This window comes from Polypterus senegalus, chromosome 3 (assembly GCF_016835505.1).
Source record: "Polypterus senegalus isolate Bchr_013 chromosome 3, ASM1683550v1, whole genome shotgun sequence".
In the NCBI taxonomy this organism is placed as follows: domain Eukaryota; kingdom Metazoa; phylum Chordata; class Cladistia; order Polypteriformes; family Polypteridae; genus Polypterus; species Polypterus senegalus.
In genome coordinates this window covers 181,942,923-181,956,444 of record NC_053156.1, presented here as the reverse complement: position 1 = coordinate 181,956,444, position 13,522 = coordinate 181,942,923, and the positions used below count along the sequence as shown (strand labels likewise).

Genomic DNA, 13,522 nt, shown 5'->3' with positions numbered 1-13,522 from the left:
GAGCTGAGCTCGGAGCATATTCTTTTTTTACCTTGTCAATTGTGTAATGCGTTTTTGGAACAGGTTTGATGCATGGAAGTGATCACTTCGTTCAGTTAGTTCACGTGTGCTGCTCTCTTGTGTGATGTTGCGATGTCCACGGCTTTAATGTTAGCTAAGACCTGGCAGTTAAAAGTTTCTCGCTACAGCAATTTGAACTCCGTTACAAAGTGATACAAAGTCTCATACCTCGTGTCTTCTCATTAAACTTGTATCTCGCGAATAAAGTATTCAGAATTTTTCTTCAGCGCTCTTTGGGAGCTCTTCCTTCTTTTCTACGTACTGCGTTCACAGTCAGCTCACGTGATTACGTGGGAGGCGTGATGATGTCACATGCAGCTGCGCCCCCCACGGCCATCGAGCTAAAGTCCATTACGGTATATGGAGAAAAATAGGTCCCAGTTATGACCATTACGCGTAGAATTTCAAAATGAAACCGGCCCAACTTTTGTAAGTAAGCTGTAAGGAGTGAGCCTGCCAAATTTCAGCCTTCCAGGAGTGAGTGAGGGCTTTGCCTTTTATTAGTATAGATTACAGAAAAGGCACAATATTGTCCACATATATATTAAGTGGTTAAATCATTTAATTTGAATTAACATTTTAAATTGATATTTAAAAACAAAAGTTACTTTTTTCTAAGTACCACAATATGCCAACAGAATAAAAACTCAGGACACCAATTATTCCTTTCAAACAATTCAATCTTAGTTTCATCTGTCTGCAAAACATTTTACCAATATTGTCAAAGTGGTCATTAGCAAATTTCATGCATGGAGTGTTTTTTTTTTTTTTTTTGAAGTTCAGTGGCTTCCTCGTTAGTGTCCTGCCATGGACACCTTGTCTGTTTAATGTTCTGCATATGGAAAACACATGAAAAGATGCATTAGCCTGTTCCAATGATTTGTTCAAGTCTTTTCTGTTACTCTTAAGGTTCTTTTTTTATTTCACTGAGTATTCTGCTTTTTGAGTTATCTTGGCTTGGTGTCTGTTTCTTGGGAGATAACTCCACAGTACTGAATCATTTCCATTTATACACAATTTATGTACACTACTAGTCAAAAGTTTTAGTGCATCTCATTTTTTTCCAGTTTTTATGGAAATACATGCAGTTTAATATCTTAATGTTTCATGATGACAAGGCATGTAACAAATAAACAATGGCAAATAAAATAACTTTTCATTCAGAATGCCAGTCACAACTTTGTCTCCTGCAAAATAACCCTAGAGCATCACACTTCCTTCTCCATGTTTGACATTTGGTCTCACACACTGAGAAACCATCCTTTCATCATCTTGACAGTGTACAAACACTTTGCGTGATGAACTGAAATCCTTTGTCCTTTAATTATTGGATTTCATTCTGCCACTCAGGCTGTTAAAACTGTAGCATAAAGTCTTTTCTTCACAATAGAAACTCACACTTGCTTTTGTGATCACAGGTGCCTATTGCGCAAGATGGTGATCCTCAGAAACTTGTCTTGTGATTGCATGGTGACGCTGGGTCTGCCAGATCTCTTCTTATCAGAGTTTCTTCCAATTTCCAATTGCCTTTGAATTTTGTAGGAAAGCATGCTCACTAATACTTTGATGTTTTTTTTTTTGTTTTTTTTTTGCAATTTCTGTAAATGAAAGGGCTAGTGATTGCCTCAAGAGAATGACTTCAGAAACATCATTTCTGCCAGTGTAGAAAACATTTCTTTGACACATTGGCTGGTGCTTCATCATAAAAAATTTAAAATCCCTAAAAAAAAGACAAGAAGGTTGTTAAGAAGAAAACGTTATGACAGATTGTCAAATTGTACTGGCTGTTAATTTAAATCTAGTTAAGCATGTCTTTCACATGCTGAAACTGACTACAGTATAGAATTTTACAGTAACAGATCAAGAGTTTGTAAATGTGATCGTGTTGTCAACTTTCTACCCAGCATTTACAAGAAGCTTGTATGAAAATGTATATATTAATAGTTTACCTGGAATAATCTGATAATTTCAGATTGTTTATAACTAAATACTGCTACCTAATTTACTTAGAAATCAATCATGTACCCTAATGCTTAGACATTCACGATTAACTGATCACTCTTAATTCACTTCCAGAGAAGCCCAAAGAACCAGAGTATTTTTAGCAGAATACAGCATGACCCAAACCTGGAAAGCTCAGATTGCCAGTATTTTGAAAGGTATATCAACACAGAAACACACACTTACTCATTACTCAGTCTCATGTTTGCAAGGTGCCTAGCTAAATTTTCGTTGGAGAGCAGCTTTCATGATGAATAAAAGGGTGTTGTACTGTGTTGGCCATTATGAATGTAGTGAAAAGTCAAGCAAAATGACACATGTTATTGGCTAACTATAAAGATTACAATATGCAAGCTTTCGAGACAACTTGGGCCCCTTCTTCAGGCAAGATGTAGAATAAAAGGTATCATTTTGCTTGACTTTTCACTACATTATGAATTAAAAAAATTCTGAAAAGGATAGCAAAGTACTTTTCAAGTACTTTTGGTTTTTCAATACCAGCTACTAGTGAACAGGTGACACACGCTCTGCATTACATTAAAATGTTTTCTTATAACATTGGAGCCATTTAAGGCATATCTCAAGATCTATTAAGTTAAAGTGTGGCATAGATCTCAGAACAAGATTGTTAAGCATAACTCTGTGTGGGCTGCAACTAATGATTATTTTGGTAGTCGACTAATGGTTCAATTTATTTTTCGATTAGTCACGATTTTTTCATGCCTGATTATTTTGATGCCTGCAACCTGCACATCCTGTTCTGGGCTCCAGTCTGTGTCTTACCTCATCTGCTCACGTCTGTCAACCTGTGAATGTCACCCTGATGTCTCTGCATTAACACGATTAAAATTAATAATAATCAAATTAAAATAACAACCAGTGAAACATATGAATTTGAAAATAATCAAGATATTTTTAATTTATATTAGTGTGACCATCACAATAAAAAAGAAATACATTAAACAATACAAACTAAAATGCACATAGTCTTTAAACAAAAAAGTGCATTTAACTTAACCAAAAAATACATTGTTACAACTGAAAAGTTTTTCATATTTTAGTAATAAATGACAAAATGTAGACAAACTATATAATGTGTAAAGCCGAAGTGCAAAGATCAAGTAAACACTTTCACAAAAGGTTCAAGGACGATACAATAGCTTCTGTGGTGCAGCGGTAAGAATTGCTGGCTTATAATCCCCCAGTTCGATCCAGACTGCCTCATATATTTACCGTTTTGAGTAGTGAGTTGCTCTTATCTTCTTATATAATACGCTACCGTGGCTGTTCGTTTGTCTGTCCAGGATTTAAAAATCACCTGTAGCTCGCAAACCATTTCACCTATTGACCTGACATTTGGTGCACAAATACTACGTGACATCTACTATACGCTTTCGTGGTGATGATTTTTATTATTCTTTTTATTTTATTTTATTGTAGAATCAAATCTCAGCAGCATGCAGCAGGGTGTCCGTGTGGCGCATGCGTATGTGCATCGTTCTCATTCTCTACCACCTTCACGGTCACTTCCCCCTACCTCTTTATATCTTTGATCATTCTTGAGGCAGACTGAAGACTTAAGTGCCAGCTTAAGTGTAAAATTAAGAAAAACGTATTAAGTAATTGCAACACAAACACTGACTTAATCAGTTTTAACGTGAAAAGATGTCGACGAAAGAAGAGAAGCAGCTGGCCGCTAGGGTGGAGAAAATAAGAGCTGCTCAGGAAGCAGTAAGTGCATCAGCCTCTGAGCAAACAAATGGTAAACAGAGAAAGAGTGTTAAAACTATGAATGCTCAGTCAAGTGTATTCACTGCACGTTATCGTGCAGTACGCCGTTACTGGTTGTTAATATTATACAATAAACACATACATTTGATTCGCATTTGTAACAGACACTGTTTTAAATGTATAGTACTTGTAAAAGTTACCATTTTTTTTCACTTTTATTTTCTCAGTCACGATCATGATACATACTAGAGACACCCCCCATACACCCACCCAGGGATCTGACGCTGTTACTTTTTTACCTGAAACTGGGAATAACTGTACATGTGAGTGGTGTTCTGAGAATTTCCAGTTCGATTGTCTCAAATCACAATGGATAAAAGCTGACACACAAACAATGGCGAATCTGCCTTATTTGTATCTCATTGTCAACTTTAATTTTATTGAGTGTTCCTGCTTACGCTGAATTAGTGTGCGTCTTAAGGCCCATGATGTCAAAGATGCACTGACAAAAAACAGAGACATGGGTATATATGATATTTGGAATTATTCATTTTATGACTTTATAGTACATTTCGGAAAACATTGTGGCACAGATGCAACATTATTCATATTCATTCGCGTACCTTCTTGTGGTTGTAATCAATGACCACATTTTTTTTTTTTTTCCGATCTTGCCCAGTCTGCACTGAACTGCAGAACATGCAGAGGAAAGAATGTTCCTCTGCACGGTGAGCCATGAACAGTCTTCTTTTCTCAGTGGACCCCGTACATGTCTTCCACAGTACATGTTCTTTGATTACCGCCAGGTCAACTTGTTATAGCACAAGCAACCGGCCACCAGTGTGCTGCTGCTAGCACTGAATAAGCTCACGCCTTCTGGTGTCCGCGCACAGCACCGGGGAAAAAGAAAGAGACAAATATATGTGACATTTTGAAGAAATAATTGTATGACCTGAATAGTACCAATTAGAAAACATCATCCCACTAATGCAATATTATTTGAAAACGAACAGATCTGGTGTGAATTTGTTACTTGTAAAAGTTTGCTTTTTTACTTTTATTTTCTCAGTCTCATTCATGCTCTCCCTCCACTCCTGATCTGACCCCAACTAACTAATTAACTAACAGCGCCAGCATAAATTCTCAAGAGACGGCGGCATCACATCCTCAGGATGCTTTCGTTTCAGATGCTCATGCATCGTGATGGTGCTGCCGTGAAAAGTAAGCTCCGCTTTGCATAATCTGCATTCAACTTTTTTTTCTTTTTCGGGGAAGTGCTCCCATACTTTAGAAAGTTTCTGTCTCAATTTTTTCCATCTCCTTCCCCCTACTCCCGTGGAATTGGTACCCTAGTTTATGATGATGTTAGTATCACTATAAGCCAAGCTGTATGTATGGTAATGTATGACTGATAAGCAAGCAATTTTAATAAAAGCATTTCATTTATTATTTCCATTTTAGTCAAAATCATTTATTCTGTTTATAAAGGCTAATATTAAAAAATAATAATCCTCAATATCCACGTTTTGTCTTCTCAACAGGTGTACTTATTTTCCTGCAGAGAATTTGATTGAATATAAATGGCCCTCCGATGACATGGGTGATTTCTACATGTTGCAGGAACAAGTCAGTGAATATCTTGGAGTAACTTCATTTAAACGTAAATATCCTGGTGAGTAATCTGCTGTTTAGTAATAGTGGAATTTAATATATTTAGTCACAGCTGAGTGAATCTGCTTTTATTGAAGAACAGTAACGCCGCACTTCACAATAATGTGCAGTGAATACACTTGACTTGAGCATATCATACTCTTTCTCTATACATTTAGCATTCATTTGCTCAGAGGTTGATGCGCTTTCTGCTTCCTGAGCAGCTGTTCTTTTCTCCACCCTAGTGGCCTGCTTCTTGTCGTCTTTCATCGGCATCTTTTCGCGTTAAAACTGATAAATGTTGCAATTACTTAGTACAGTGGTTCTCAACCTGTGGGGCGGGCCCCCCTTGGGGGGCGCCAAGTGAAAAAAAGGGGGATGCGAAGATGTGAAAAAAAGAAAACAAGAATCAAAAATTTGAAAAAAACATCTGTTTAAACCAAAACAAATTAACTTAAACTACATTCTGATACTAGAACAATAAATATAGAGTTAGATAAATGTCAATAAAAGTTAAGTAGGTATAATAAAATATGCATCTACATTTCAAAAAAATGTTAGGGGGGCGTTATGAAAACTCGGGTCGCAAATACTTAAAGGTTGAGAAACGCTGACTTAGTACTTTTTCCTTAATTTTTTACTTAAGCTGGCACTTAAGTCTTTAATCTGCCTCAAGAATGATTTAAGATATGAAGAGTTAGGTGAAGTGACAGCGAAGATGGCAAGGATGAGAAGGGCGCCGTATGCATGCGCCGCACAGCCGCCCTGCCGGCCACTGCAGAGAGTTGATTCTATAATAAAATCAAATAAAAATGAAAAGAGGAATAACCTTGGGGGTCAATCATCACCCCGAAAGCGGATAGTAGATGTCACATAGTATATGTGTACCAAATTTAGGTACAAATTTTCAGGTGATTTAAAATCCTAGACAGACAAAGAGACAGCCATTGTAGTGTATTATATAAGAAGATCGTACCTCTGTCGAGCCAGATAAAGTGAATATCTCCCTACCATTGGATAGCTGAGGTTCTTGGCTTTTTAATGATGTGTAGTTGTCTATGATTGGTCATTCATTTAACATGTCATATCTGTGCGAAAAAGGCAGAACATGTATTGCGTGTTTCACGGTTCATCTGTACGCACTGTTAAACAAAATGCTCAAGTCAGATTTCGATCACAGTTTTGACTCGCTGCTTTGCTTGATTGATTGTTATTGCCCATAGTATAACTTGGAAGTGTTGTAACATGCAGTTTTACAATTAAGTGTCATAGGTTCAATTATTATATCTGGATGCTGTCTGCTGCACACTTTATGTATATTAGTTTTCTGTTTGAGTATGTAGTTATTCATATTGTACGTAGTTACAAATTGTTTACTTGTTGCTTCAGAGTGATATATAGTGTGTATATGTTTTTTTGTATTTTTTTATGACAAATAAAAAAATATATAACTGCTGCTACTTGTTTTGAGTGAATGTTTATGTGCAAGAGACTAAATGTTTCCAAAAAGGGAGACATCTTGTGCTAAACAGTATAATTTTGCAGTGCTGTGGAATAAGAAATCTAAACTTGGCACAATAAGAGCAGACAGATTGGGGCACAATTGGAAATTTGTTCCAGGGTTGTGCTTCATGTAATGTGTTGTGGCAAAGTTTTATGTTGTTTTATTTAGTTATTTATTGGTGTAAACAAATGTTTTTAATCATATAAATACTTTCTTTTAAAAATTATGTTGTAGTCACTACTGTTAAGCTGTTTGTAGCTCTTTTATTACATAAAAAAATATAATAGCCATTTAATTTTATTTAATTTAGGTGCAATAATACCAAAAAACCCTTAGTGCATAAGAGGCTTTAGATGATACAGAAAAGAAAATGACACAGTGCGTCAATATTTTTCAAGTCTGTTTTATTTAATTACTAGCAAAATACCCGCACTTCGCAGCGGAGAAGTCGTGTGTTAAAGAAGTTATGAAAAGGAAAAGGAAACATTTTAAAAATAACGTAACATGATTGTCAAAGTAATTGTTTTGTCACTGTTATGAGTGTTGATGTCATCAAGGATTTGATTATCATTATTTCTTTCAGTCAGATTCGTATTTGGAGGACGTTTTGTGTTCAAGTTACATTCCGTGTTTGTCAACCGTTGTAAAGATAACAGGTTTCATTTATCGAAGTGTTCACTACCAAAATCGCCATGTGAGTATTTAGCGGCAGCGTCTTTATTAACTTGTGGACTTTTCTGCGAGTGTTTGGCAGCAGCGTCACAAAGTTGTTTTCGTCTAGCTGCATCAAAAAATGTACCGTGATGTCTGACACACCTCCTTTTTAGTGTTTTCTCACAGCTTGGATATATATACATACATACATATATATAAATATATATATATATATATATATATATATATATATATATATATATATATATATATATATGTATATATATAGCTATGTGTGTGTGGTCACTGACTGCAAGGGAAAAAAAATAAAATGTAGTCTATAAGTTATTAAACAGTAAAACATTAACGTTTTAAGAAGTAAAGATACATTGAGCACCACTGGAGTGGTTTCGGGTAAGTTACATTTTAAAGCCGGTATAACATAACAGGTAAGTAGTACTAACAGCAGCTAAAATGTATATGGATCATCTCTTGGTAGTTGATCCCTTTTGAAAAGTGCTACACGACGGCTGTGGTATAGAAATTACATTTTCTATGTGAACGTCCAAATTTCTGCCTGTGGTAATATGCCTTACCGACATTACCAGCAATTAAAAGAAAATCATTTTTGTGTCCTCTGCAGTGTTAAGAGAGAAAGGCTTTGGTTTGGGATAAAGGTGTAAAGGTGCCTTTTTCTTTTATATAGTGTAGAGAGAGGTCTTCGTTGATGAAATGAGCGTCGCGGTGGGTCTCGTGTAGACTGGAGAGACGGCCCTGCCATTAACTGGCCGGGATGGCACTGTCGGTCCTCCACTCCTGTGCGTGTCTTCATAATCCGACCTGACGACCTCATAATCGTATACGTGTAAAAGAAAGTGCGAAACGCCTTAATATTAGTTTGCCACGGTCTAGAAATGGGATCCCGTGTTTACAGTTGTCTGGGCTATAGCTCATGGGAAGGAGGGAAAAAATGAAAAGTGTTTAGTTTCACTTAAGGCAGAAGTGCAGTCAGCGTCTCAAAGGCCGGCACAGCTACGCATGCGCGCTGGCTGCCCAAATTCTGTAGTATTTTTGAAGTGCAGGAAACGCCACTTTTTGCAGACACGTTCACGTGATCAAAAGTCTCCGCGCTGTTTAGAGGTCTTGCTTTCTCTGCGTACTGTGTTCATTGTCAGTTCACGTGAGCTGCTCGGAGTACATGCATCGAAGGTTCTGAGCTGTGCCTGTGCTATTTCGTGCGATCTCGCGATGTCCACGGCTTTTTTAATGTTAGCTAAGACCCGGCACTTAAAAGTTTCTCGCTACAGCAATTTTAACTCAGTTACAAAGTAATCCAAAGTCTCGTTTATAGCTTGTGTATTCTCATTAAACTTGTATCTCACGAATAAAGTATTCCGCGTTTTTCTTCAGCGCTCTTTGGGAGCTCTTCCTTCTTTTCTATGTACTGTGGTCACAGTCAGTTCACATGATTACGTGGGAGGCGTGATGATGTCACACGCAGCTCCGCCCCCCACGGCCATCGAGCTAACGTCTATTACAGTATAAGGAGAAAAATAGGTTCCAGTTATGACCATACGCATAGAATTTCGAGATGAAACCGGCCCAACTTTTGTAAGTAAGCTATAAGGAATGAACCTGCCAAATTTCAGCCTTCTAACTACACGGGAAGTTGGAGAATTAGTAGTCAGTCAGTCAGTCAGTCAGGGCTTTGCCTTTTATTAGTATAGAGATATATATGTATACACATATCTACATATATATATATATATATATAATATACACACACAAATATATACTGTATATGTATGTGTGTATATATAATGTACGATAGGTGTGTGTGTGTGTATGTATATATGTATACATGTGTGTGTATGTATATGTGTATATATATATATATACATACATACACACACACACACACACACACACACACACACACACACACACACACACACACACACACACACACACACACACACACACACACACACACACACACACACACATACACATACACATACACATACACATACACACACACACACACACAGGTATATACAGTGATCCCTCACTATATCACGCTTTGACTTTCGCGGCTTCACTCTATCACGATTTTTTTCTCATGCTTACGTCACTACGCTTGCGCTTTCTGAGAACTTTTATCTAAGCCCCACGATGGCTCCTAAACGTTCTGCTTTTTCTAAGCCTTCTGACAATAAAACTAAGTGCCGGAGGAAGATGCTTACTATCTAGAGAAGGCGAAACTCTTGGATATGATCAAAGATGGCAATACCCTACAAAAGCCTCCTCACACATATGAAAAGACAGTGCCAGCAACTGCCTATCAAGATGTTCTTCAGTCGTGCACCCACTGTCTATTCTTAGTTCTCCTTCAGCGGAAGAAGACAACAATGCACCTGCTGAAGATACTGCACCACCTGAAGACTCTCCTACTGAGGTTGTGCCTTCATAGGTTAGTGGTTGTGTGTAAGAACTGTGTGTGTGTGTGTGTGTAATTAAATGTACAGTACAATAATTACTATATAAAAGCGGTCGGGATTGTCCTTCCGTCCCGTGAGTGCAAAGCATAGCGGTATTCCTCTTATTACAAACTTGCTACTTGCAGCTTGTGGTACGAAGCTACGAGATGTGAGCAGAGTTCTGGTGCTCCCATCGTTCCCCTGCTTTTGTGCGCGATGCGCTGGAAAAATAGACAAAATTATGTCTCTGGAAATAATTAATGTTGATGGAGTACAAATGCCTCACTGCGTAGTAAATATCAGGGGAGATCGTGCTTGCTTATTCTCATCTATAGATTATTTAGTGCATGAAACTCCGTCTTTAGTGGTACAGATTCGGGCTGACATTGTACGATTTTGGACAGGCACTTGAGAGGGTACAAAAACTTAGGTTTTCATGAGATGTTATGAATAGGCACTTTAATGTTCTCATTCCCTGATGTACACATGGAACGCACACAAATTGAGGATAAAAGTCGGTTGCCTTAAAAGGCGGGTGAGCCTAGTAATAATATGATATTTATAACATCTAATATGTCTTATTTTCTCTTATTTGTCTAATATATTGGATAATATGAGTGTAATGGTGACTGAAGTGTGTTATTTCATGTCTAGAGGGCTCTAATAATGTTAAAAAACATATTTAGAAGGCCGTAAACAGGTTTTCTATACTCTAACTGCAAAAATATTTGATTTATAAATAAAGAATCCTACTTCGTGAAAATTAATTTATCACGGTAGAGTCTGGAACGGATTAACCGTGATAAACGAGGGTTCACTGTATGTGTATATATATATGTGCCTATATGTGTGATAGCTGATTATCCATTGGCTTTGGTCATTGAGTGCAAGGGAAAAAAAATAAAATGTAGTCTATAAGTTATTAAACAGTAAAACATTAACGTTTTAAGAAGTAAAGATACATTGAGCACTACTGGAGTGGTTTCGGGTAAACTACATTTTAAAGACGGTATAACACAACAGGTAAGTAGTACTAACAGCAGGTAAAATGTATATGGATCATCTATATACATAACTTTTGTGTCCTCTGCAGTGTTAAGAGAGAAAGGCTTTGGTTTGGGATAAAAGGAAAAAAGGTGTAAAGAAAGGAAACTTGCCTTTTTCTTTTATATAGTGTAGAGAGACGTCTTCGCTGATGATATGAGCGCCTTTTGGGGACCGTCGCGGTAGGTCTCATGTAGACTGGAGAGATGGCCCTGCTATTAACTGGCTGGGATGGCACTGTCGGTCTTCTACTCCTCTGCGTGTCTTCATAATCCGACCCGACGACCTCATAATCGTATACGTGCAAAAGAAAATGCAAAGCGTCTTAATATTAGTTTGCCCGTTCTGGAAAAGGGATCCTATGTTTGCAGTTGTCTAGGCTACAGTTCAGGGAAAGGAGTAAAAAATTGTTTACCTTATATGGGCAGGCACTCAATTACGTGGGAGGCGTGATGATGTGAGACACAACTCCGCCTCCCATGGCCATCGAGCTGCAGTCTATTACAGTATATGGAGAAAAAATAGGTTCCAGTTATGACCATTACGCGTACAATTTTAAAATGAAACCTGCCCAACTTTTGTATGTAAGCTGTAAGGAATGAGCCTGCCAAATTTCAGCCTTCTACCTACACGGAAAGTTGGAGAATTAGTGAGTCAGTCAGTCAGTCAGTCCTTTGCCTTTTATTAGTATAGATAACTGTGCCCTACATAGGTTCATTGAGTCAAAACATTAGTGTAATTTCCTTCAAAAAGGTTGTTTTTTTTATTTCTCTATACTGTATTCAAAATAACATTTTCTATGCTTAGATTTATTCATTGCATGTTGTGAAGGTCTAGTCTAGAGTAGTGCAATGGAAAATGTGTGGTTTGCATTTTGTCATTTAGTGTTTAATGATAACTTGTTTAATGTTTCTCATTGCCTTTGATCAGCTATGAATACAACATGCATTCTGTAATTTACATATTTTAAAATACGATTTTGTAAAAAGCCAGTACAATTTAAACATTAAAATTATTTTGATAAGAAGCTTATATGGTTCAGTTGGTAAAGCTTGTCAATCCTGTTCACCTAATTTCTCCAGAATTACAATAAGTTTAGTTTTAAAGTTCAGTAAAGTTTTGCTGTTTAACAAAGTAGTTTGTAATGTAGGACAGATTGTCCATTTTTATTGTCTAGTTTCCTATGTATTGTAGTCTCAAGTCCTGGTTTCAAAAACTGCTGCCAGAAATGCTTTTAATATTGGCTTCATCTTTACTAGGCCTCTCTTTGGAATGCAGCCTCTGCACCATAATCTAATAAAATGGTCAATCACCAAGTGACATCACAGACCTGTCTTCTCATCGTACCCATTAAACATTCATGTTAAACAAAGAGCCACAACCCAACAACTGACAACATTAAAGAACAACATTTTGCTCCGATAGTCAACCAGAATGGAGGAGTTTTATGTGCACCAAAGAAACCAATTGCAAGACTTTAGATTTATTTAAAAAATGTATATTTGCTGCTAGCTTTAATACACTGCCTGTATTTTTAAAGCATAATCCAAAATTAGTAAGCCATTTCAAAACGGCCTGTGTTTTTATTAAATTAAAACAATTTTTGTTAGTGCCTCAATTTCTTAATCATATCATAAAATGAGTTTCCATTTTTTAGGAAGAAGTAATAACAAAAATACAGAATTTTAAACTGCAAGCATTTTTCATTCTCATTGGGTTAAGTATTAATTGTTAAATTATGCACAATTATAAAATTAAAAAAATGTAAAGACCTTTTCAAAGTGGGGAATTTATTCCCTATAGATATTATTTTCATAACTTACTTACAAAAGCTACTTAATTACCTCTTGATTCAGGACTGGAGTTTTTCCATTACTGGTAGCATATTTAACACAAGTGGAAATGCAAACATGTTATCTTTAAATGTACAAACCAGCAGTCAAACCAGAGTAAAAGACATAAGCATCATGTAGGGCTGTGACATCCGCCAGGTAAGAGCTGAGAGCAGAGCAATATTAGTACTTCATGTTGAGCTCCATCTGCTTCATGAGACTGTCATGTCTTTGGCATCATTCTAAAATGCAAAATTTCTTTATGCTAGTATGGCATGTCATCTTCTTTTCACTTTCTCTTTTATAGTCTTGTTCCAGTTCTAACTGCTGGTTAGTAGCTGCAATGTACAGTGCAGCACAGGTGAATGCGTGTGGACACAAGGCACTTTTTAATGGCAGGTGGAAATGTGATCCTTAAATTATATATGGATTCAATCTATAATTTAAACTAAAATTAAACTTTGACAAAATCAACAGTCATTGCATGCTGTATGTAACATAATATAGTGACTTCGCCTTGAGCATGAGAAAGGTGCTATATAAATTTAATGTTTTATTATTATTAT

General features: G+C 36.7%; 1 protein-coding gene across 7 annotated transcripts in view; it reads left to right on the top strand.

Annotated features, from left to right (window-relative positions):
* Nucleotides 1-13,522, top strand: part of phf10 (PHD finger protein 10) — a 216,634-nt gene that overhangs the window by 38,948 nt on the left and 164,164 nt on the right. For all 7 annotated transcript variants that reach the window (XR_005633000.1, XR_005633001.1, XM_039748276.1 and 4 more), the window contains one exon: nt 5,334-5,464. Coding sequence is in view for 5 of the 7 variants with exons in the window: in XM_039748276.1 (XP_039604210.1) it covers nt 5,334-5,464 (131 nt within the window). In the remaining 2 variants the exon portion in view is untranslated. The remainder of the gene's footprint in view (nt 1-5,333; nt 5,465-13,522) is intronic.